At 44.2% G+C, this 22,385-nt stretch overlaps 7 protein-coding genes across 7 annotated transcripts, besides 6 other annotated features; 2 read left to right on the forward strand and 5 right to left on the reverse strand.

The window, feature by feature from the left end:
• Positions 1 to 3,640: 3,640 nt before the first annotated feature.
• Positions 3,641 to 3,678: a sequence feature (UNKNOWN FEATURE KEY polypurine).
• Positions 3,679 to 3,779: 101 nt separating this feature from the next.
• Positions 3,780 to 5,333: a mobile genetic element.
• Positions 3,798 to 4,918, reverse strand: TSTA_022970 (uncharacterized protein; the record flags this gene model as incomplete). Its single annotated transcript, XM_002484432.1, has 3 exons — positions 3,798 to 4,098; positions 4,318 to 4,600; positions 4,718 to 4,918. Coding segments are annotated over 3 exons (785 nt in total), but the record flags the coding sequence as incomplete, so codon positions are not given.
• Positions 5,334 to 5,354: 21 nt separating the features above from the next.
• On the reverse strand, positions 5,355 to 8,105 carry TSTA_022980 (uncharacterized protein; the record flags this gene model as incomplete). The annotated part of the gene is made up of 6 exons (XM_002484433.1): positions 5,355 to 5,614; positions 5,708 to 5,948; positions 6,081 to 6,510; positions 6,895 to 7,074; positions 7,177 to 7,651; positions 7,715 to 8,105. 6 exons carry the CDS (start codon positions 8,103 to 8,105, stop codon positions 5,400 to 5,402), a joined length of 1,932 nt encoding a protein of 643 aa, XP_002484478.1. The 3' UTR covers positions 5,355 to 5,399.
• Positions 5,796 to 7,526: a mobile genetic element.
• Positions 6,015 to 6,608: a mobile genetic element.
• Positions 7,311 to 8,105: a mobile genetic element.
• A 952-nt stretch (positions 8,106 to 9,057) lies between these two features.
• On the forward strand, positions 9,058 to 10,732 carry TSTA_022990 (uncharacterized protein; the record flags this gene model as incomplete). Its single annotated transcript, XM_002484434.1, has 2 exons — positions 9,058 to 9,979; positions 10,016 to 10,732. The coding sequence occupies exons 1-2, from the start codon at positions 9,062 to 9,064 to the stop codon at positions 10,730 to 10,732; spliced, it is 1,635 nt and encodes a 544-aa protein (XP_002484479.1). The 5' UTR covers positions 9,058 to 9,061.
• Positions 9,107 to 10,594: a mobile genetic element.
• Positions 10,733 to 11,707: 975 nt separating the features above from the next.
• Positions 11,708 to 12,681, reverse strand: TSTA_023000 (uncharacterized protein; the record flags this gene model as incomplete). The annotated part of the gene is made up of 2 exons (XM_002484435.1): positions 11,708 to 12,152; positions 12,230 to 12,681. 2 exons carry the CDS (start codon positions 12,679 to 12,681, stop codon positions 11,708 to 11,710), a joined length of 897 nt encoding a protein of 298 aa, XP_002484480.1.
• Positions 12,682 to 13,502: 821 nt separating this feature from the next.
• Positions 13,503 to 13,923, reverse strand: TSTA_023010 (uncharacterized protein; the record flags this gene model as incomplete). Its single annotated transcript, XM_002484436.1, has 2 exons — positions 13,503 to 13,555; positions 13,626 to 13,923. The coding sequence occupies 2 exons, from the start codon at positions 13,921 to 13,923 to the stop codon at positions 13,503 to 13,505; spliced, it is 351 nt and encodes a 116-aa protein (XP_002484481.1).
• A 2,202-nt stretch (positions 13,924 to 16,125) lies between these two features.
• On the reverse strand, positions 16,126 to 18,226 carry TSTA_023020 (uncharacterized protein; the record flags this gene model as incomplete). Its single annotated transcript, XM_002484437.1, has 3 exons — positions 16,126 to 16,942; positions 17,778 to 17,944; positions 17,993 to 18,226. 3 exons carry the CDS (start codon positions 18,224 to 18,226, stop codon positions 16,126 to 16,128), a joined length of 1,218 nt encoding a protein of 405 aa, XP_002484482.1.
• Positions 18,227 to 20,653: 2,427 nt separating this feature from the next.
• TSTA_023030 (uncharacterized protein) lies at positions 20,654 to 21,726 on the forward strand (the record flags this gene model as incomplete). The annotated part of the gene is made up of 3 exons (XM_002484438.1): positions 20,654 to 20,696; positions 20,799 to 21,626; positions 21,698 to 21,726. The coding sequence occupies 3 exons, from the start codon at positions 20,654 to 20,656 to the stop codon at positions 21,724 to 21,726; spliced, it is 900 nt and encodes a 299-aa protein (XP_002484483.1).
• Between the last annotated feature and the right edge of the window lie 659 nt (positions 21,727 to 22,385).

A 22,385-nucleotide genomic window follows, 5' to 3' on the forward strand; every position in this document is an offset into this window, starting at 1 on the left:
AGGGTGGAAATCCAAATGTAGATGTCGAAAAGGGGACTCCAACTGCAACTGCAACGGGCAAGAGAAAAGCGCCTTCTAAGTGCTCGAACTGCGGGGTAATTGGGCATACAATCAGATCATGTAAAGCAAAATAATTCCAATCAATCTGCATGCCAGGTTGAGGCATCTTAATCATATAAGAATTGACCAAACTATCAATGCCATAGTAATTAGTTGGAAGGGTGTGGAGAGATGACATAACGACAAATATTACATAATCAGTTGTGGTGTGGTTAACGTAATCGGTAAGCGAGTTGGCCATGTAAGCGAGCTGGCCACCCGTGTTTTCCATACAAACGATCATTGTTCATGACCTCTATATCTCAACAAAGTCATATAAATTCACTAATTTAAGTATTTACAGAGCTGAATATTCATGATAAGTAATTGATCAGTAGGTTTTAAAAATATATAAACAAGTAGAGACCGAGTAACTCCAAAGAAAATATATTTTACTGTGGGTGCATCTGCACTAGTATGGAATATGGGTTCAATTGGGTAGTCTTAAGTTGTCTATCTTCCCTATCTTTGACCCCGACGCGTAAGGGATTCCTGGTGTAAACGTCCCTTAATCCTCCCGGGGGAAAAATACTGGTCATGTGATTTTGCACATGTGATTAAGTAAGCATGCGCATAATTTTGCTGGTGTGCTCCACGCCGAGATTCGCCCTAAATAATATCAAATTTGTCTCTTATACATTGTATCTATCTCAGCCCTAAATCCAATGCAAAAATCAAGATAGATCCGAAGCTCAGACTTGTAGTTATTAACGATAATACATTGTTGCAGGATGCTTATTCCGACTCCATGTCAGCGGCATTATACGCTGATTTTTGACCCTGTGAATCTCCTCAACAAGAATTTGATTCAATGAATTTGTAGCCATAAAGTTCTCAATGAACCGAATGTTGCCGATTGCCTTTTGCTCATGAAAGATATCCATCGCTGACTGCATCATAGAGATAAATCCTGCAGTGTCGAGCTGTGGTGTAACCTCTTCCTCCATAGTTATTAACTTATCTTCCTCCAGAGATTCGGGATCGATGTCTGACTCTGAGTCTGAGTTAGAATCAATATTTAAATGTAAATTATCCTGCAGCCCCTTGTATTGTTGATGCAAGATAAGCTGCTTGTCAATCCAAAATGGCCTGGACCTCTGCCTCTGAATCTCAGAGAAGAACTTGACAGCATCGCTAATAGGACCATAACAGTGTATGATATGTTTACATATCAGAAATTAACTCAAGAGAAATGCATCACAAGAGCATGTCCATATTGCTGGATTTGTGTGATACTTTTCAATGCTTTTAGGGTCAACTTCACGGTCCTTGAGCTGTTTCCATTGCCTTTTAAAGGCTTTTCTCCAGCTCGCAGTAGCTTTGCGAAAGTTGCCATTTAGGATTGCTTCCATTCGTTTCATCACATCAGGAATAACTCGAGAGATAAGCACCCAAATGACTAGGTCGATTCGAGGTCGATTAAAACGATGTAGGTAATCATGCTTGATCTTTCGCCAATAAGACTCAACTACCATTGTTGTCTTCAGAATTGGTATTTCCTGCGTATTGACTGACCTGGCCCACAGTTCCCATTGTCCTGGTCTATACCAATTGGCGTACAAATATGCCCACAATCGGTAGTAGTTTCGAGCTCGGCACCATGCATACATTTCTAAGGCAGCTTCACGATGAATAGTCGCTGGAGATCAGTAAGTACCATTCCAATCCGGAATTAATGGATAGGCATTATAGTGACAGCAGAAGATCTCAAGTACTATATCTCGCTCATGAGGATTAGAGGTCTCAATGCAGCCCTTTTCTTCAATTCTTGTCAATTTTGATTCGCATGCACACTCTCCATACCTATGAATTCCATCTGGTCGACGCACTGGCAGTGAACCCCAGCAGATTTCCAAATTGGCAACAAGATTTTGAGCATTAGTAGGAAAATAATGAGTCTGGGTACTGGCCTTCTTCAAATCTTTCAACTTTGCTTGAATCGCACACTTTGCGTACCAATAACATAGCTGGATTGCTGTCTCTGGCCATACCTGCTGTATAGCCGCAATTTCAGAAGAGTCTTTGTCACATCCAAAGAAGGTTAGAGTGAATCCAGAAGTCTTTAGTGATCTAAGAAATTGATCAAGGATGTGCGTGACCGCCCCAGGGATTGCATGCCTAGTCCCATCCTCTGATGCAAGTGTTTCAATGAAACAGTAGGCTAATGGGACACCTGTCCCATCAACCTCGGCAAGGACAGCAAATAAATCCATTCCAGTATTATTAGTTCCAAATGTTACATCCATTGCTAATTCCCTTGTTTCTGATGCTAATCTCATTATGGAATCACGTATAAAGACTGCTAATCCACGCATATTGCCAGAGGTATACGTGGTATAGTGGTATTTCTCTTCAAAGTCTTCAAGAAGATGAATTGCTGAGATAAGTTAATCAGAATCCCGTCGCCATAAACTAGAGTTTGCTTGTTGCCATTAGTAATATACCTGATGCTATGTGGCATGCTCACTACTAGGAATATCAGATACTAAAAGGTCGCGATATATCTCAGAAGGCATAGAGACTGAAACACGCTTGTTGATAAATTCCAATGAGGCAGATGACAGTTGAATATCAACATATGGTGTATGGTGCAAGTGATGTAGAGTTATAGTCAATGTTCGATCCTCTAGAGATGGTCGCAATCTCAGCTGGCTCTTGCATTGGAATCTCTGCATCCGCCAGATGTCGTGCTTCCCCGTTCCAACAGATCTAGCCTCCTTAGAACTGTCCTGACAACAATAGTATTCATATACAAGGCCTGAATCCTGCGTGGTCCTTCTATGCCAGAATCGATAGCCCCCAGCCTTCCAGATAATATCTAAAAGTTCTCTGAGAGCCTGATTTAGTGGTTCACGACCCAGCACGTCTGTAGCACTTTGAGCAAGTTTGGAGCCGAAACTGACAGGCAATTGGTCAAGATTAAGAACATATTTAATATCAAGGGGCTTATTCTAATTCTATGCAAATTAGTGATAGCTTATGGGGAATATGATTCACTTCGACATACTGGCTGATTCCAGGTGCGAATCTCCTCTATAAATTCATCCCAATGGTCAAATCTATCCTGACCGCGTTTCTTTTCATAGCGATAGCAGGTTTTCTTCTGTCTGCCATACTTGTTAATCTGAAAGTCATCAACAGATTGGCTATAGTTGCAAGTTGAGCAGAATATCCTTCTTTCAGCATTCATCAGAAAAGCGATGACGCGTAGGAAGCACACGCGTGGTGAAAACAAAAACAGAGACCACGGAAAAATATCGTTCCGCGATTTCAGTCACATGACCAGTATTTTTCCCCCGGGAGGATTACGGCACGATGTTGGAAGTGTTAATGTGCTGGTTGTTGTTATTGGTAATCTAAGCTAACTACAGCTGTGCTGACCCCTTTACGGAGGTCACATGACTCTCGGAACATAGTTGATCCGCGCCAGAGGGAGATTCACGGGTGTAGCACGCTGACACTCCCACTCATCCGGGATCTCACCAAAGGCGTCAGATCGGCTAGGTTCCTCCCACTAGATCACGGGTGATTTTAATGGGGAAAAGAGAGAGTGAGAAAAGAAGAGAAAGAAAAAGAGAGTATATACAGGCAGTCCTGGGGGAAAACCTCCATGCAAAACCCTGTGGGATGAAAAATCATGGAGGAAACCAGGCCAGTTCAGGTACATATCATATCAATTCCATTCCCATCCCTTTTACATGATATTCATGCAATTCCTTCGGTAGTGCTTTCGTCAATATATCAGCCGTTATTTCTGTTGTACGAATATACTCCAGACGAATAAGGCCATTTGCAATAGCCTCGCGTATAACGTGGAAACGGATATCGATATGTTTTGACCTAGTAGAGGGCGAGTGACTAGGTTGATTCGCAATTGCAATGGCGCCTTGGTTATCACAATGAATTGTATTAGAAGGCATTGTATGTTCTGCATACTGAGGCAGGATAGCGAGAATGAGTTTCCGAAGCCAGATAACCTCATATGATGCAGTTGCCAGTCTAACATACTCAGCATCATGAGTTGAGCTGGTAACTAAGGATTGCTGTTTTGATTTCCATGATATTAGGCCGCCATTCAAAAGGAATATGAAACCGGAAGTTGAACGTCGGTTATTCAAATCAGCGGCAAAGTCAGAGTCGCTGTAGCCATATAAGACTGAGTCATTGGAGTATGATTTGCAGTAGGCGATGCCCAGGTTCTAGGTGCCAGCCAGATACCTGAGTACACGCTTAAGCGCTGCGGCATGCTTTATACCTGGTTTCTGCATAAATTTAGAGAGGCGAGAAAGTGCAAATGCAAGATCAGGTCTCGTACAAATCATGAGATAGATTAGCTCTCCCACTGCAGCACGGTATTCCAAAGCATCTGTTTCGTTTAGACTTTCTGCATTAGTTGCCTCAATAAGTGGGTGCTTGGGATCAAGTGGAGTTGCAACAGGATTCGTGGGTGCGTTGAAGCGCTCGAGAATTCGCTGTATATATGCCTTCTGATGCAATATCACTTTGCCATTCTAATGTTCAATATGGATGCCTAAGAAGCGCCTAGGTGTTCCTATATCTCGAGTTTTAAATTCATTGCAGCATTCTTTGACGAATTCCTCAATTGCGTCCTAGTCACCAGTTAGCAGGATGTCATCGACAAATAGGAGGAGTATGAGGAATTTGTTATCCAGGCTGCAAATGAATATAGCTGGCTCAGCATCGCACTGATAGAAGCCTGCTTTCAATAGGAATGAGGTCATCCTATCCCACCAGATGCGCGGAGCTTGTTTAAGTCCATACAGAGACCGGCGCAGTTTCAAAACATATTTCTTTGGATCTAAATCCATACCTTCTGGTATCCCCATATAGACTTCAGAGTCTATATCGCCATTTAGAAAAGCGGTGATAATATCAAGATTGCGTAAGGACTAGCCATTGTGCACAGCTATTGCTACCAGGAGTTGGAATGCAGCTAATGAGGCAGTTGGGGTATAAGTTTCCATGAAGTCTACTCCAAAGCATTGGAGGAATCCCTTAATCACCAATCGTGCCTTATAGCGAATGCCTTTATCAGGACTCAGTTTACGCTTGAATACCCACTTGCCGGGGATCGGCTTACACCCTTTTGGCATCTAACTAATCTCTTGAACTATCCAAGTTCCATTCTCTTTATGAGATTTCAGTTCTTCTTGCACTGCTGGTGGCCACCTAATCGGATCCTGGAGCAAGGCATCCAAATAGGAGAGAGGATCTCCATTGTGGTCTGTTTGGATCCTCTCTGCTGTTTGCCAGGGTGGGCAGGAGAGCGACTCCATGCCTTACACGATCAAAGCGGCTTCCACAAGCTCCCTTGTAGTATCGTGCTCATGGATTTTGACGCAGGTGCCAAATACAACGCTTCCTCGTGGGTTGTAGATGGGCTGGCTGTCCATTCGGAGTGCCAGGAACTGGGGGGAGTCCAATGCCCTTTGGGCTACATCTGCTAGTTCCATAGGATCTACTGGCTTTGCAGGATCTTCCAGGTTCACAGGATCTGCAGGTGGTTAGAATTGCTGCAGCCAGAAGGGGTTCATCAAGGAAAATGGTACACTTGATACATTGGGAAGCGCTCCCGGTACTGACTGACCAAGTACAGTATCGACCGCTGAACCAGGCGGATTTCTTTTATGTGCAATAGACAGTTTAAAACTGGCAGGGCGTTTGAGCCATGGACCAGGGAAAAGGTCTTCATCAAACTTGATTTCAGAATGATTGCTTGTTTGCAGAGTATGAAGATCAAGACATTTATAAATAGACTTTGAGTCTTGTATATAGCCTACCATCATGGCTGGCCTGCAGCGAGGATCAGAGCTCGAGCTGCGGTGCTCCTTTCAAAGGTGTATCCAGACGAGGCATCCCCAGGGCTTCAAGGTAGTAAGAGGTGGTTGCTTCTTATATAAAAGAAGGTGTGGGGATATATTGCCTAGAGTAGTGGATGGCAGGATGTTAGTTAGAAATACCGAGGTGGCCAGGGACTCAGCTTGTAGTTGGTAGTCATCTAGGACACCAGCACCAGCTCTCATAGAGCGTTCCATATTCTTGATCGTCTGAACTCGTCGTTCCAGTACACCATTCTGTTGCTTGACACCAGATGTAGAGACTTGGTGAAGTATTCCGTATTGGCGATTTATTTCTTTGACTATGCTATTTATGAATTCACCGGTACCGCCATCAGTTCGCCATGACTTGATTACAGCATTGAATTGAGTTAGGACCAAGTTTATGAATCCTTGTAGGAGAGGCGTAATTGCAGGAACATTCTTGCTTGAGGCAAAGTAACACCATGCATAGCGAGTGTAATCATCGACCAGTAGTAACATATACTTAGATCCACCAAGGGAGATACCGTCCAAGGGGATAAGGTCGGCATGCACGCGGTTAAATGACTTGCTGCAACGTTCAAGCATAGGAGGGTGCGAATCTGCCTTCATTTTACCTTGTAGGCATGCTGTGCATGTAGGTAGTTGACGCGGCACAGATAAGTTCATGAGATCTCCCACTGATCGAAAATTTTGGTGGCCTAGGCGATTATGCCATAGCCTGAGTATACTGAATTCTCTTGTACAGAGAGCTTGTGGGGCATTCACTAGAGATACAGGACTTATATGCATTCGATAAAGATCTCCATGCTTCGAATTAGCTAGTTGAAACCATGCAGAATTTGAGTCGCCTTGCTGCCGTATGTAGACAATGCCATTTTCAATAAGAGTAGAGTAGCCAGCTCGATCAAGGAGCTGCAAGGACAGCAGGTTCTCTGCCAATTTTGGTACGAACCAGACGTTGAGGACTAGAATATAAGGCCCAACTTGAAGATGTTGAGTACTAGATCCCTCTGCATAGATTGTAGTATTATCTCCAAGGTAGATCTCTCTGGGTTCAAGGAAATGTTTATAGTCCTTAAGGTCCAATTTGCTATTGCAGAAATGCTGTGTAGCTCCAGAGTCCAGTATCCAGCTGAGATAGTCTTGTTATCGGATCTCACTATTGATGTAGGATGCTCTTGTAAGAAGAAGATAAGATGGATAACTGTAAGCGTTTGACTCAGAGCTTTGAGACTGGGAGGAGGAGAAATTTGCCTGCGGAGGTGGAGGAGCCAGTAGAGGTAGCGGCTGAGGCGGAGGTTGCAAACTGCTTGGCTGTTGAACTAAGTAGGCACGACCTCTGTCAAGCTTTGCAGCGCCAGAGTCTAGTTGCTGTTGTCGAATATGACAGTCACGCTCGTAATGGCCCTCTCGTTTGCACCAGTTACAGATAAGTCGCTTATTCCGAGAATTTCGATTTGATCGTTCACGACGGTTTGAATTTGAGTTATTGCCTCCATTACGGAGGTTCCGAGAGCTTGTTCTGCGGTTCGGACGACGGCCTCGAGTTACTAGGGCTTGGCCAGACGTGTTGTCTCCTTCAGAAGAGGAATCTTTGATATTGGCAAGCAGGTAGGTCACTGTTTCAATGAAGGGAAGGTTCAATTGTTTTGCTGTTTGACCTTTGGTCTTGTAACAGTCAGGGAGTCGATCCACGAGGATGTGAACGGCTATATCTCAATGGATTTTGTAAGAGGTGTTTTCCAAGGAAAGAAAGATATTGCGGAAACGACTTGTGTAGGTAGAAATGGTATCCTTTGGCTCCCACTTGTTGTTGTGGAATAATTCGTATTGAGCAATTAATGGGAGAGTTGTCCCGCGGTCGCAGCCAGCCTTGAGTGAGGACCAGAGGTCTCTTGGGTTTGTATGGCCAACTAGGAGCTTGCGACATTCAGGGGACACATGTTGACGGATTTTGGTAAGGTTTTCGGTTAACGTTTTAGCAATATCTTGATTGACATTAGTCGTAGGGGGTGGCACCGTCACTGTAGATGTTGGATCGACGTACTGCCATAGGTCGTAGAGGATAAGATGATCTTGCCAGTATTCACTCCAATCAACCCAATTGGAGTAGTCGAGGATTGGGAGCTTTTCACCAGAGGTAAAGGTGTTAGAGGCAGACATTTTTTTGGAAGAGTAGAGGAGGTTGTAATCGAAAATCAGAGTCGAGTCTGGGTACTCCTAGGAGCTGTATTTAAGCCTAGAAGTCCTTCAGACAGTCGGTGAGACAGTGAGACGGTGAGGCCTGACATGTCGAAGAAACAGTCGATCGTGAAGTTCTTGATTTCCAACGTAGGTCTTGGTGGCTTCTTGACCAACATTTTGACGTTTGTTGTAGGTGGCTCTCTAAGTTGATTTGTCGCGATCCTTGACTGGTGCGGTTGTATATGGCCATCTTGTGACTGGATTCGAATTAGGAAGTAAGTCAGGTCCAGGTAATCACGATAAAGCATCTATAAAGCTCAGATTGAAGATGCGAGGAGCTCATAACCTGTTAATGTGCTGGTTGTTGTTATTGGTAATCTAAGCTAACTACAGCTGTGCTGACCCCTTTACGGAGGTCACATGACTCTCGGAACATAGTTGATCCGCGCCGGAGGGAGATTCACGGGTGTAGCACGCTGACATTTTCCCCCGGGAGGATTAAGGGACGTTATAGCTTCATGTTCGGGGTTGTCGGGGATCGGTGAAAGGCGCTATTGCCAATATCCGCAAGAAGCTATTGTCAATATCCGTGAGGGCTTCGCCCGAGCATGCTCATGAGGTCAGCTCATAACAGTATAGCATTATATACCTTATAAATAAACTAGAAAGCTGGTTATCAAGTCCTATTATTATTTTATACTCTGTAATATAATTTATTTGTACCAACTGCAAAGCTTCAAGTGAAATGAATTGGATATAGGGTTTGCCGCCGACCGTGTAACTCGGTGTCATGTGTAAGTTAACTCGGTGTCCGATTACGTTATTGTTATTGTCGACTCTAACGTAATTCACCACCGAAGCGGCACCACTACCGAGCCGGCATTTTTTCCCGAGCGCGTACACGATATTGATTTTATATTATTCAACACGTCAATATGCCACCAATTCGCAATAAAAACCGGAAAAATTTAGATGAGCAAGAGGGACGAATCTTATTAGCAATTTCCGATTTACAGAATGGCCGAATTCAACGTGTAGCTCAAGCTGCAAGGATTTACGAGATCCCCCGGACAACTTTACAAGATAGACTCAATGGTATTCAACAAAGATCTCTCGTACGCGCCAACAGCCATAAATTGACTCAATATGAAGAGGAATCGCTTGTCAAATGGGTGCTTGATTTAGATCGACGTGGATTACCCCCCCGGCATTCTCTTGTACGAGAAATGGCTAATTATATACTTTCACAACATGGCAAACCACAAGTTGGAAAAAATTGGATAACTAAACTGATTAAACGCCGTCCAGAGATCGATTCCAAATTCGCAAGGAAATACAACTACGAACGTGCTAAATGCGAAGATCCAAAGATAATACAAGAACATTTTGATCGCGTACAAGCTGCTATATCTGAGTACGGCATCTTACCGGAAGATATATTCAACTTTGATGAGACTGGCTTTGCTATGGGACTCTGTGCAACTGCAAAGGTTATTACTGGAAGCGATCGATATGCTCAGCCGAAGCTTTTACAGCCTGGAAATCGAGAATGGGTGACTGCAATTGAGGCAACAAATTCAACTGGATGGGCTGTGCCTTCGTACGTGATTTTCAAAGCAAAGAAAAACGTACGAGAAGGCTGGTTTGATGATCTTCCAGATGATTGGCGAATCAATATTAGCGATAATGGCTGGACTACAGATCAGATAGGATTAGAATGGCTTAAAACCCATTTTATTCCCTATATTAATGGTCGTACGGTTGGAAAATATCGAATGTTGATTCTTGATGGCCATGGAAGCCATTTGACACCAGAATTTGACCATATATGTACTGAGAATAATATTATTCCAGTCTGTATGCCACCTCATTCTTCGCATCTCTTACAGCCTCTTGATGTTGGCTGTTTTGCTGTTTTAAAGCGACATTATGGGCAGCTTGTTGAGCAACGAATGAGGCTTGGTTTCAATCATATTGATAAAATGGACTTCTTAACAGCATTTCCACAGGCTCGTACAGTGGCATATAAAGCTCAAACTATTCGGAATAGCTTCGCAGCCACTGGATTAGTGCCTTTCAATCCAGATCGAGTTATACAACAGCTTAATATTCGATTGAAGACACCAACCCCCCCTCCAAGTCGATCAAGCAATACGGCATCATCCTGCTTACAAACACCTCAAAATATACGCCAATTTATACGCCAGTCGACTACAATCAATAAACGTATAAATGAGCGTACAGAAAGCAACCAAAATCAAGAAATCAATCAGGCAGTTGTACGGTTGTCAAAAGCCTACGAAATGATAGCGAATGATGTTTTACTCGTACGGAAAGAGAACTACGATTTACGAGCTGCACATGAGAAAGAGAAGCAAAAGCGCCAAAAATCTAAAAAGCAAATATCTATTGAGCAAGCGGTTACTAAAGAAGAAGTGCAAGCGCTTGTACAAGGTCAGGTTGAGGCATCCCATGCTGTTACTACTACTCCGGCTGAGCCGGAGCTCCCAGCTTCTCAAGCAGTCGTACGCCGCCAATATCGCTGCAGTGGTTGTAACGTTATGGGGCATAGAATTAACCAATGCCCTAGTCGTATTAGTAGTTAGATTTTTGTATATAATTTGTATGTGGCTTTGAAAATTGGGATTTGAAATCAATATCGCGTACGCGCTCGGGAAAAAAATGCCGGCTCGGTAGTGGTGCCGCTTCGGTGGTGAATTACGTTAATTCTCGAAGATTCCTCGTATCAATGTTGTAAAGGCCTTCCATATTGGGAATAGCTCACCTAAGCTCCGACAGAGTCGGCGCATGCAACAACGGCAGATAACTTACTATTTACTCCTCAAAGGCAAAGATTGTTACCGCTTTAATAGAGTCCTGATTATATATAAGAATTATGGCTAGGTGAGCGACTGTCAGCTCGCACAAGCCACTTTGAGTATTGGTGATTATTTTGACGATATCATCAACTATTTGACGATATCGTATCGGCACACCTGGGATTAGACGATGCCGATTGACGATACGATATCGGCAGATTCTTTTTAGACGATGACGATAGACGATATGGAAAAATGATGGCGATATCGAATCGTCAACAGCTCTACTAAGTTAGCTCTATACCGACCCTAGGTCGTGACAACAACGAAGCACCCCAGTCCAGTCTCTCTGATCAGCGTTGACGCCAGACATGTACGATCTATCCAGAGACCGACGCCTCAAATACCACTTTGGCCGCTACCAAATATCGATGCTGTCGTGACTGAAATTATAGCTGCCAGTATAGGAAAGTTCAATCCACAAGGCAAATTTACTCCAGGAAATGTGAGATCGCAAACTATGGATGCGCTGTGCTTCACGAAGTACTCGCAATCGGTCTGGCGGATCATATTACTTATAGAAAGGGACATTTGAGATTGGTCCATGATTATCTAGGTACAGTGGGAGGTACTAATGAAATTACCTAGATCCATTGACCTAGACAGCGATGCAACTGTTTCTGTCCTTCCAAAATTGTTAAATTGTTTAGGTACAACGCCCAAAGGAGTGATGCCACAAAAAATAACCCTAGCAAGTATATATCACTGGCTAACAATCTTTTTGAGCTCCTCCTCGAGTGTTTCCTCAGGCAAAGATAGAAGTTTGTTATCTGTTGGATGGTACAGCGCATAGTTGCCACCATTTCCATCCACCGAATTGATGTATCGAATCAACAACATCGCACCGCTGAAGTCGCCCTGGGAGATTTTCTCCGTTCCAATTGCCCTCTGTGCTTCACCATCAACATACTCAACGTCGAATTTCGATCCAGTAACCTTTTCGAGGGCTTTCAGAACTTCATTTTGCTTCACTGTGAATGAGGCAACATAGATGTATCTGTTAGCGGTCTTCTCGAATTCGATCAAAGAATTCTTCAATGCAATGCCGATTGAAGGCAAGGTTGTGGTGGACCAAGAGCCCTCTCCATCGTTGTAGATGGTTGCTTTGCGGTTGGGGATATCAAATCCCATAAAGCCAGCCATAGCCCTTGGCTAAGTTAGTCATCAGTTCATGACAAAAATAAATACTTAGTTTGATTTAAGGTGGTAATATCCTCGACTTACAGCTCGAAGAATGGCCCCGTCACAAACGAAGACCAAGTTAGACCCTCCTTTTCCTTCGAAATCAAGTAGTCGACCGTCGCCTGTTTGCCACCAAAGTACTGAGGTAAAATATCCATTGCACTTGGTACGCGAGTATCGCTACCGAATTCAGACGGAACAAATCTCTTGACTCCAGCTTTGATAGCGAGGTCAATGAAACGAGTCTGCTGTCCTGCACTTGCCGTAGCAATAGTGGAGATGACTGCATCTTGATCCTTGAATGCTGAAAGGACCCCCTCATCAGGGTAATCGTCACCGACCCGGTGGACCTTGGTGTCTTTGGGGAACTTTGAGCTGGAAGATTGGCGGCTCAGCACGGAGACATTGAATCGTGAGTCGTTACGAAAGGCAGCCAATATCGAGGGGCCGAGGTGACCACCTGCACCAATGATAAGAACGTTTCTCAATGCCATAGTTTGTAGATCGATGAGCCGAGGTTTCCAGTAGACTGAAAACGATGGTGTGTAAAGAATTCGTATGGTTTGATCTCGATGTGCTTCCTTTTACACGAACGAGCTTAGAGCTTTTTGATATTTAACCAGAACGAAAGCTCGGTCTCGGTCTTAGAAAGAAACCCATTGATTTGAAATCAGGCAATTTATTCCTGTCATCCAAGGAGCGAAAACGCGAGTGACCCTTCCAATCACGATGTAGCTCTGGAAACAAAGGATGCGGTTTTGAGTCAGAGGTTTGCTTCCGCCGAGCTCACCTCGGTCGAAGATATTGGTCTCGTACCTGGTATTCATACCGTATTGAGGATTACAATGGGCAAATATATGTATTAAAACCAGCTCGTACTGTTTCTTATGGCTATGTTTGGTGTCAAGATATCAACGCAATTTCTTCTTTAGGGTTAAAAGGGTATAAGTTCAGCTGGACGAGCCGGGTATTCAGTTCACTGTCTCGGCTTGCCACCTTGATCTTGAGTGCCGAAACTACGCAGCGTTTAGCTAGTATGACAATGGATCTACCCTAGATTCTCTGAGATGGTTTTTCTGGGAGCCCCACCTCGACCGCGAGCAACTTGGGAATGAGAGGGCGTAAAACTAACCTTATCTCGTGTGATACCGGTGCTGCCCGAATTGTAGCAAAATGTTCTAAGAGTTCTAAGAGTTCTAGCATTACAAAATTCAAGAGTGATTCAGTGCGGATGCGAGACTTGCGAAGTGTGTACAGGTAGTATCCGGTGTTGACACCTCGTATCCCAAAACGCGTGAAAGCAAAGTAGAGAGACTCAATCCATCTCAAGAGTGGTCTCAGGCGTCTCAAGCTTGTTGAGATAGTAACCTACAACCTTATAGGTTAGCATCATAATCTTGTATCTCTTTATCACGAAAGAAAAACGGAAAGACGTTACAGGCAAGTTTCCATTTTGTACTGCAAAGTTCTAAAGTCTTTTTGAGAGCATCGAGGTTCGCTCGAAACCCGTTGATCTGTAATTCTGCAATGGCTGCAATTCCAGTGCAGATCAGTGCTGGCAGAGGAACCAATTCCGCCTCTGTGATCGTGCCCACGGCATTAAACTTGGTGCAGATCTCGGCGATCATATTGACGGTGGACGACAGGGCTACCGTGCCCTTTTCTATGTATCGCTGTTGGCTAAAAGGGTCCAGGATTGGCGCTTCCGCTATACGAAGTTGTTGTAGTTTGATCATGGCCCTTGAGCAACGGTATCAGTGCCTGGACGCTACATGATTAAGGAGACAACCCAGGAGCCAGGTGTTTGGTCAAACAGAACCTGTATCATAAATAGTACTCTCCTCTCGAGATCATCCAACGCCTGCACCTGCCCAAGCAATATACTAGCCTGGACTTCGCGGGCAAGGTATGAGACACGTGTCTCCACTGAAATCGCGATAGTATATACAATGCACGATGTGTCCCACAAAAAATCTCATCACTTTAGCACGGCTAGTAATCATTAAAAATAGCTGTAACATGAAGTCGCACTGCTAAAGTGGAAGCTAAATCAACACAGCTAAATCATAGACAAAACCCGTAAATGTAACCTATAGAATAAATTGTTGTGATTATATACATATATCATTCTAGAAATCCTAGGAAAAATGATTCTGGAAAACTTATGAGTTGAAAAACACAAATACATCTTTGCACAAGTGTATGCTCAGTGAACTCAATTACAGTTCTATTTTTCTCCTGCTGGCAACCATGTGTGCTCACAACGTATTTTGGTTTGCTTTGACCACACCTTTTTGTTCATGGGCCACTGCTTAGATAGCTACCCCTACAAAGACTTCCACCACAGCTATATCAACCAATACATATGACCTTCACTGGCCATTGATGCCAAAAAACATTACACGTTTCGAGCATCACAAAGTAAACGAACATGGCATATCCACTGTCACTACAGATGTTACATTTCCAGAGCCTGTGTCTGGGGTTACCGCTGAAGTCGCTAAATGATCTGCTGCGGATGTGGCTACAGTAATTACAAGTCTTGCTTCGAGTGCATGGGTCGCTGCCGCAGGAGTATGTGTTGTCACTGGTGTTGCAACAGCTGGCTCAGCCTGTTTTGTGGCTGTTATTCTAGCAGGTCTTACTACAATCTGGGGATTATTTTTGGTTTCTAAGGATCTCGGTGCTTTCTTAGAGAATAGAGCGGAGCGGCATATCATCTAGGATCTTCACCCCGATTTCCATTCATGGGACAATTGTAGTATTCGCTGCCAGCTTGAAACAAAGAGCGATCAAGCAACCTGGACTCACTTTGCTAATGTGACCATTGATGGCCAGAAACATCAGATGCATTACTGGCAAAAGGATTCTTTACGTGGTCTTCGAGTCCAGCAACTACAGAATAGTCTCACAAAGAGAGCGCCCCAGCCCCAAGAAACTATCTATGTTGAAACTGGATATGCACAAGAAGGACAGTTGATTTCTACTCTCTATTGGGTATCAGACTCTGAGAAAGCGTGAGCCTCCCATCTTACTCTTACATATATGAATCATAACTAACCAGTACTGGATCGCCCTATTATAGAAAAGATGAATTAGCGTCAGATGATTTACAGATAGTTGCAAATGACTTTGCAGGCTATGCAATAGATAATAGCATGTCAATGGGATGTTCAGATGTTGGTGATTCTGACGGGACTGTTTTTCAAAGTGTAGTGATGCTCGATGATTCCGATGAAGTATGGGAGCTGGCCCACGATGATATCCTTCCCACGCTGAATACCTGTTATATCCAAGATCCATACTCAACAGCACCGCAGTGAGATTTTCTCAAAACCAGGTCCATTCTATACAAGAGCTTGCTTGGGCTCTTATTATTCAGAAAACACCCCTGACAGATTTTATCTCTGCATTGACAAATTGATAAGAGTGTTGAAACCTAGAGGTAGTTATTGTCATTTATGTATTTTCTTCTCGTCAGAGATCATTTCACCTTCACACTAACAAAGCTAACTATAAGATCAAGATTAATTAGCGCTAGATATATCCAGCCCTGGTATATGTCTATTTTGTGAAGTACTGTTGAAATTGATTTTGTGAAAGTCGAGAGCAAGTAAGCTAGAGGTGAAATAACCCAGGGTATGTAGAGTATTACTAAATAGAGGCACCGCAAATTAGAGGTCATTCGATACATTAAACAAACGGATGATAGCTTGTTCTCATATTCATGTACTGCGCTGCAGCGATGAGTGGTATTCTTGTCTCAGCAACTTGGTTGTGATCCTGTAATGGTACTAGCTGGGCCTGGTTACTCTTACATTAGTATACGAGTTAGTCGGCGCATCATGTCAAAGTTGCCCCTCCAAAGCGTGTCTGGACTCTTAGTATAATCCCTGAAGGCACGGGAAGCATAAGAAATAACCTGGTTTCGTTGGTACTCACCAAATCTTGGGACTAATCAGGATTCCTAGTCTGATTTCTTCGACAAGCACACGCAATCTCTTCCCCCTGGAGAACTGGTTGATAATGACCTTTCTACTCAGTAGGCTATGTTCATCGGTGATACGGTTCATCACATGCATTGCTGCCCCCTTCTCACCCACAGCTTTATTGTCCTTGGTGCATACTGTACGCCGTGCCAGTTCAATCTGGCCGTCGTACCATTTTGAAGCACCCATATACTCCAGCATGTTGAGTACGGTACACCGACGATTTGTGGCAGATCCTCTCTCCAGCACTTTCATCCACATCTTCCCGTCTGACCAATGACTGACTGTTGAGTCGATGATCGGCCCCTGATTGGTGCGAAGACTTTGCAAGATACTTTGATGGACAGTACGCGGCAGATCGCTCGGATGCTTTTTGAGCAGGTGAACAATGTCGACCATCTGGTAGACTGTATCCAGGAAGGATAGACCCTTGGTAAGATCCTCTTCGGGCACAGGTGGCGACTCTACCTGCTCCCCATCGGGACATATCGGCATTGTGCTATAATCGATGTTCTCGCTTTTAAGGAGATCCTCACCGTGCATGACAAGCGTCGTCGAGTGAACGTCTGGCTTGCTCTCATGCTCATAGGCGGATCTGAGTTCAGCCGCGTCGACACAGATCATAGATTCCAGTGCATCCTCGGTTTCTGGAATTTCGCATTCAAGGATTGGACTCTTAGGGGTTATAGGCTCATTGACTGCGTTGATACCGTCGGTATATTGCCTCTTTGAGATGGGCTGCACCAGGTGACTCGGCCGATAAAATCTATTAGGATTTACAGTTCTCGAATGGCTACCCTATTAACCTACCACGAATATAGACCTGGCGCTGAGGAGCTATAAGCTTCCTACCAGGCTTCCATTAATCAATTCCTTCCCCAGCCCTGTCAATACTGCGTGCTCTGCGGACTGTCGTACTGACAGAGGATGACTATGACGATGACGGTACACTAATCACATATCGTGCTGAGGAATCCCAGGAGCGTGCTACTATATAGATCGGTGGACTCCAGACATACGAGTGACACGACCGAATGTTAAAGGGCAGATATCCAGCCTCGGGTAGCAATTCTCTGAATCGTTCAACAGACAGTTTTCAAATAAGTTCATGAGGGATAAGCTGCATGAATGAGCTGGCAAACCGCTCTTTGGCCACTGACTGATATGCATTTCGCGCCACTCATGTGTCAGACCTATGTCCAAAATTCCAAATGGTGTGTAGAGAATTTGACGTGTCTACAACACCACAGCTAGAATCACTTCCAGAATGTTAGCTTTTAGAGCAGAATTACAGGACCGGACAAAGAAGTTCTCTAGCTTTATGACCTTATAAATCATAGCTCAGTAGTTTATTATCACTATAGTTGCATTTATCAAACTGTGTTGGTCGAACACTCAAGGTCCAGTCTAGCTATGCTTCCACCACGTTTGGATAAAAGTCTAAACAAGATTGTATCGGCTTCCTACACTGAGCATAAGGACAAGGATACTCGAACAAGGAACCCTTGGACTTGATATCCTTCGCACAATCATTACATAGAGTATGTCCACATCCCAGAACTTTCCAGCTCTCATTGAACGTTCGATGGCATAGGACACACTTCAAGATATTGCGCCGCTTCTGTCCATCGAGTTGTCGCTGTAAATATCGAATCTGGAGCCACAACTGTTTCTTGTCATTCTTCCATTGATGTCTCTCTTGAGTCAATCGCTTGTTCTCCTTTTCCAAGGCTTCATACGGTCCTTGGATTTCCTTTACAAATCGCTTCTGTTGATTGTTAGCCAAGATTGAGATACCTAAAGAAGAAGTTCTTACGATTTTAGACTGAAAATCTGCCGCATCCGAATCTTCACTTTTCCGTTTGCGCAAAGGCGGTGCCAAAATCACATGTTCCACTGTATCTTGGTAATCTTGATAAGTATAATCAGGGCGACCCGGATGCCGACGTCGAGGTTGTGGTCGTGTATGATTATCCTCCTCCTCATCACTTATTTCGATGACCGGTGAAGGGGAACCCACTGCTTCTTCAATCTCTTCATTGGGTAACATTCATTTACTAGACGGCTGCCGCGGAGGTGAACCCTCATCGAAGGGAAAGGTCGAGGGAGGAGAATCAAGTTTTATCTGTGCTGGACCGTCACTCGCAAGCTCTTCTTCTGCTTCGAAGCCTGGAATATTCCAGTCATCAATCTGGACAAGAGCAGGTTGTTGCTGTGTCTCCATTTCGATGGATGTCTCAGGGTTGGTTGAAAGAATTTCAGGAAGATAGAGTCACTATGCAATGGGGACTCCCTGCTATTTATGCCAGTCTGATCATCGTCAAGGGGCTGAGCGATCCAACTTTTGTGATTTCAGGGAATCAGGTGCATGAAAGTGGAGCGGAGATGAGCGAGCCCATTATGTGAAAACTAGCTTCGCAGCCTCCAATCGAATAGGAAAACCGGCCACATCATGTAGCATCACGGCGTGGTATGGTCCTAAAATAGAGCATTCGTCATCAACAAGTCGAGCCCCTACCCGTCCTAGTCAGGTATCAGGGTATATCATGCGTGGCAATGCCAACAGCACGTATTACGGCTCTTCAGTCAGCGCCAGCTATCCTAAAGCGGAAAATACTTACAGTGAGCGACGGTATTCCCATCATTTCAAGGCGCTCTTGAGTGTGAGATGTGTAGTGATCGATCATGCCTTGAAGTGTTTAGTCATCGGACGAGAGGCTATTTTATGTCCAATGCTCAACCATCTACGATCGTGTCTTGGAAGGGCCAATTGAAGACTCGGAGGTTGAGGCCTTGCAGAGGACACTGGTGGCAACTTGGTTAATGCATATTTCGTAGTCGTGCACAGGAGCAATCCGGCACCCTCTTTCATACCATTGTGGCTGGCTCCTGCATCAATGATTGGGCATGTACAGTCGAGTATGCGTACTGGATAGACAGAATCTCAAAGTGGTCCTTGGATTCTCGACCAACCAGCAGTCCATGTTCAAGCGCACTTCCGCTTGATCCATGATTGGTTGTAGCATCACAGACACGATGTGGGTTTCGGCATCCTAGGATGCCAAAATGCGTGGTGGTTCGACCATATAAAGGCCTCTGTCCACACTTTTCTTCTGTTTACTTTCACTTCTCCCCTATCATTGAAAGAAATCCGCAACATCAAACCAGAGGTATAGTGCCTAGTATCGCCATGCGAGAAGCGTGCTAATCGTACTAGTTTGTCTGCTATCCATCAACTCTATCAAGAAGCCCCGGAAGTTGTTCAAGCCATTCCTGTGGTAATTCGGGAAACATGGAAAGCCATGAATCGCCAACTGAATGGTCTATCTCAGAGTCGTCTTGACACTCATCCTTAAAACGCAAACGGGAACAGAATCCCAGTCATTCAAACCACCAAAGATGCGATGCTTAAATCCAGATGAACCAGGCCCCTCGATAGAAATAGAAAGTTATTTGGAACGAGATATTACTTTCAAGGAGGATGATCAAGGTTTTGAACTGCGCTCAACTCCATTATTCATCGATGAAAGCGTATTCGTTGGTTTGTGGTTCATTGATAGGAGTGGAAATGGGAAACAACCGGCATATTGCTTAATTGAAAGAGATTTCGAATTCGCATACCTTAAAGGAAAACATTTATTCCCGTGCGATACGACGATTTTGATCCTCTGGATGAATTCGGTGACTGGCTGGGCGATGATACAGAAGATGAGGATGCCATGAGCCAAAAAGAGGTGAAAGTGTGGGTGCAAATGATGTGAGAGAGCAGAGATTATGCCGGCGAGGACTTGATAATTGAAGTTTGACTATTTTCGATAATCAAAGCATGTATATAGTGACTAACAAGAATCGATCTTTTCTGTCGTAAAGTAAGGCAATGGTGAGGCTACATCGACAAACTTAGCAGACATTAACAGGAGACAATATTTAATAATGGAGAATACCTCAATGAATCGGTCTGCAGCTCAATTTCGATGCTGAGAATTTGATTCATTGGAAGTCTCCCTTGTCATTTTTGCCACTTGTGTGAACTGGATTATGAAGCGGCTGGTTGCACAAGGCTATGGCTCATGGTTTTACTTGAGACACTAATTAATGCGCTGCTGTCGTGGACCCCCTAGATACCATTGGTTTAATTTATTTAATCACCTGGAGAACATGTCTTGTTTTGATATCGAAATCGCAATTCGAACACTAACGAAAGAAGGGTAATTAAGATACGTATGAATAGTATAATAGAGATAGCAGTCGCACTGACATTCCTGCTTAACCTACATTATGAATGGTCAGAAATCATGCGCTGAAATCATGGACGGCTTCTTGCCGCTTACAACCTCAAAGTCAGCCTTATTATCGTTCAGCCTCGTCGGCGCTCATCTTTTTAAAACCCCGCATCGTAATGACTCGATAAAAAGAATGAATTGCTCACGCTCCTTGCTCAACCTGACACATGCTTGCGATCTGACAAGAGTCAACAATGGAAACTCCATCCAAAAACGAGTTCCAGATCGGCTGGATATGTGCCCTGCCCATCGAAGCGACTGCTGCAATTTTGATGTTGGACTAAAATTTTGGTATCCTTCATGAGCAAGAAAAATCCAACACCAACACGTACACCTTAGGTCGGATCGGTCAGCACCATGTCGTGATCGCGTGTCTGCCAGATAGACAATACGGGACTACTTCAGCCACCACAGTTGCCAACAATATGATGCGAACGTTTAGTGTCTCGCTCCGCATTGGGTTGATGGTGGGCATCAGTGGAGGAGCTCCTTCCGCGGAGCATGACATTCGCCTGGGTGATATTATAGTCAGTCGCCCCAAAGGCTCTCATGGCGGAGTTATTCAACACGACATAGGTAAGATCGGTAAAGGCGGCAAAATTCAACGCGTTGGGTCCTTGAATAGCCCGCCCACGTCCTTGCTGAATGCACTAGCTCAGATGAGGGTAGCAGAACTATATGAGAATCCTCAGTATCCAGTTTACCTTCAAGAAGCTATTAGAAGAAATACACGGACACAAAAGACCTTCAGCCGCCCTGACGTCAAGTCGGACCGGCTATTCAAAATAGAGTATGAGCATCCTGAGAATGCAGCGTCCTATGATCAGTGTTTGGTAGAGTGGGAGGAAGATCGTATCACCCGTGAAGACGGCGACCCACAAACACATTATAGAACAATTGCATCTGGGAATACTTTGATTAAAGACGGAAAGACGAGGGAGGCCATCCGCAAGGATACCGGTGCGTTGTGTTTTGAGATGGAGGCGGCAGGCTTAATGGCGGACTTTCCTTGCCTGGTAGTACGTGGTATTTGCGACTATGCTGACTCGCATAAGAATAAACAATGGCAAGGTTATACTGCACTAGCGGCTGCATCCTTTACAAAAGAGCTGCTGGGCTATGTGCCAAAAGGTGTATCTCAAGAGAGCTTAGTTACAGATATCTGTCGTAAGTAATTATTAGCATTGTATGATTTTTTTTCTAGCAGTATAACATGAAGCTTACTCTTTGATCACTAGCTCTGCTTGAAGATATTAAGGAGGACTAGAGAAAGGCTTTTGATCAACGAGAAAGCCATCACCGTGAAAAAATGGAGAGAGTCTTGACGGAAGATCAACGTCGCTGTCATCAAGCATTCAAGATGTCGACTTATGAAAAGTTCAAGAATATCAATCTAAACTGAGTGGAAGGAACGTGTGAGTGGGTACTAAACAGCCCTGAGTACCTGCGTTGGTGGAACGCTACAAGCAATGATCTCTTGTGGATCTCGGCTGACCCAGGATGTGGTAAATCTGTGCTCGCCAAATCCCTGATCGATGGCGTGTTTGTGGCCTCTGACTCAAATATCTCTATTATGTACTTTTTTTTTAAAGACAATGATGAACAGAATAATCTTGCTACAGCACTATGTGCCGTGCTTCATCAGCTGTTTAGCTTGCAACCTCAACTCTTGCGACACGCATTGCTACTTTGGGAAAGAAACAAAGACAAAATTCAGCATGAAGTGGATGAAATGTGGCATATTTTTATGGCCACCATGTCCGATGGGACACTTGGGAATACAATCTGTGTATTTGACGGTCTAGATGAGTGCTGTGACCAAGACCAGAGGCATCTGATTGAGAAACTTTGTGGATTTCATAACCGATGTCTGGCTAGTCAAAGAAATTGGTTGAAGTTTCTCGTGACAAGTCGACTGTATGATGA

This window comes from Talaromyces stipitatus, genomic scaffold, assembly GCF_000003125.1.
Source record: "Talaromyces stipitatus ATCC 10500 scf_1105507295549 genomic scaffold, whole genome shotgun sequence".
NCBI classification, from domain to species: Eukaryota; Fungi; Ascomycota; class Eurotiomycetes; order Eurotiales; family Trichocomaceae; genus Talaromyces; species Talaromyces stipitatus.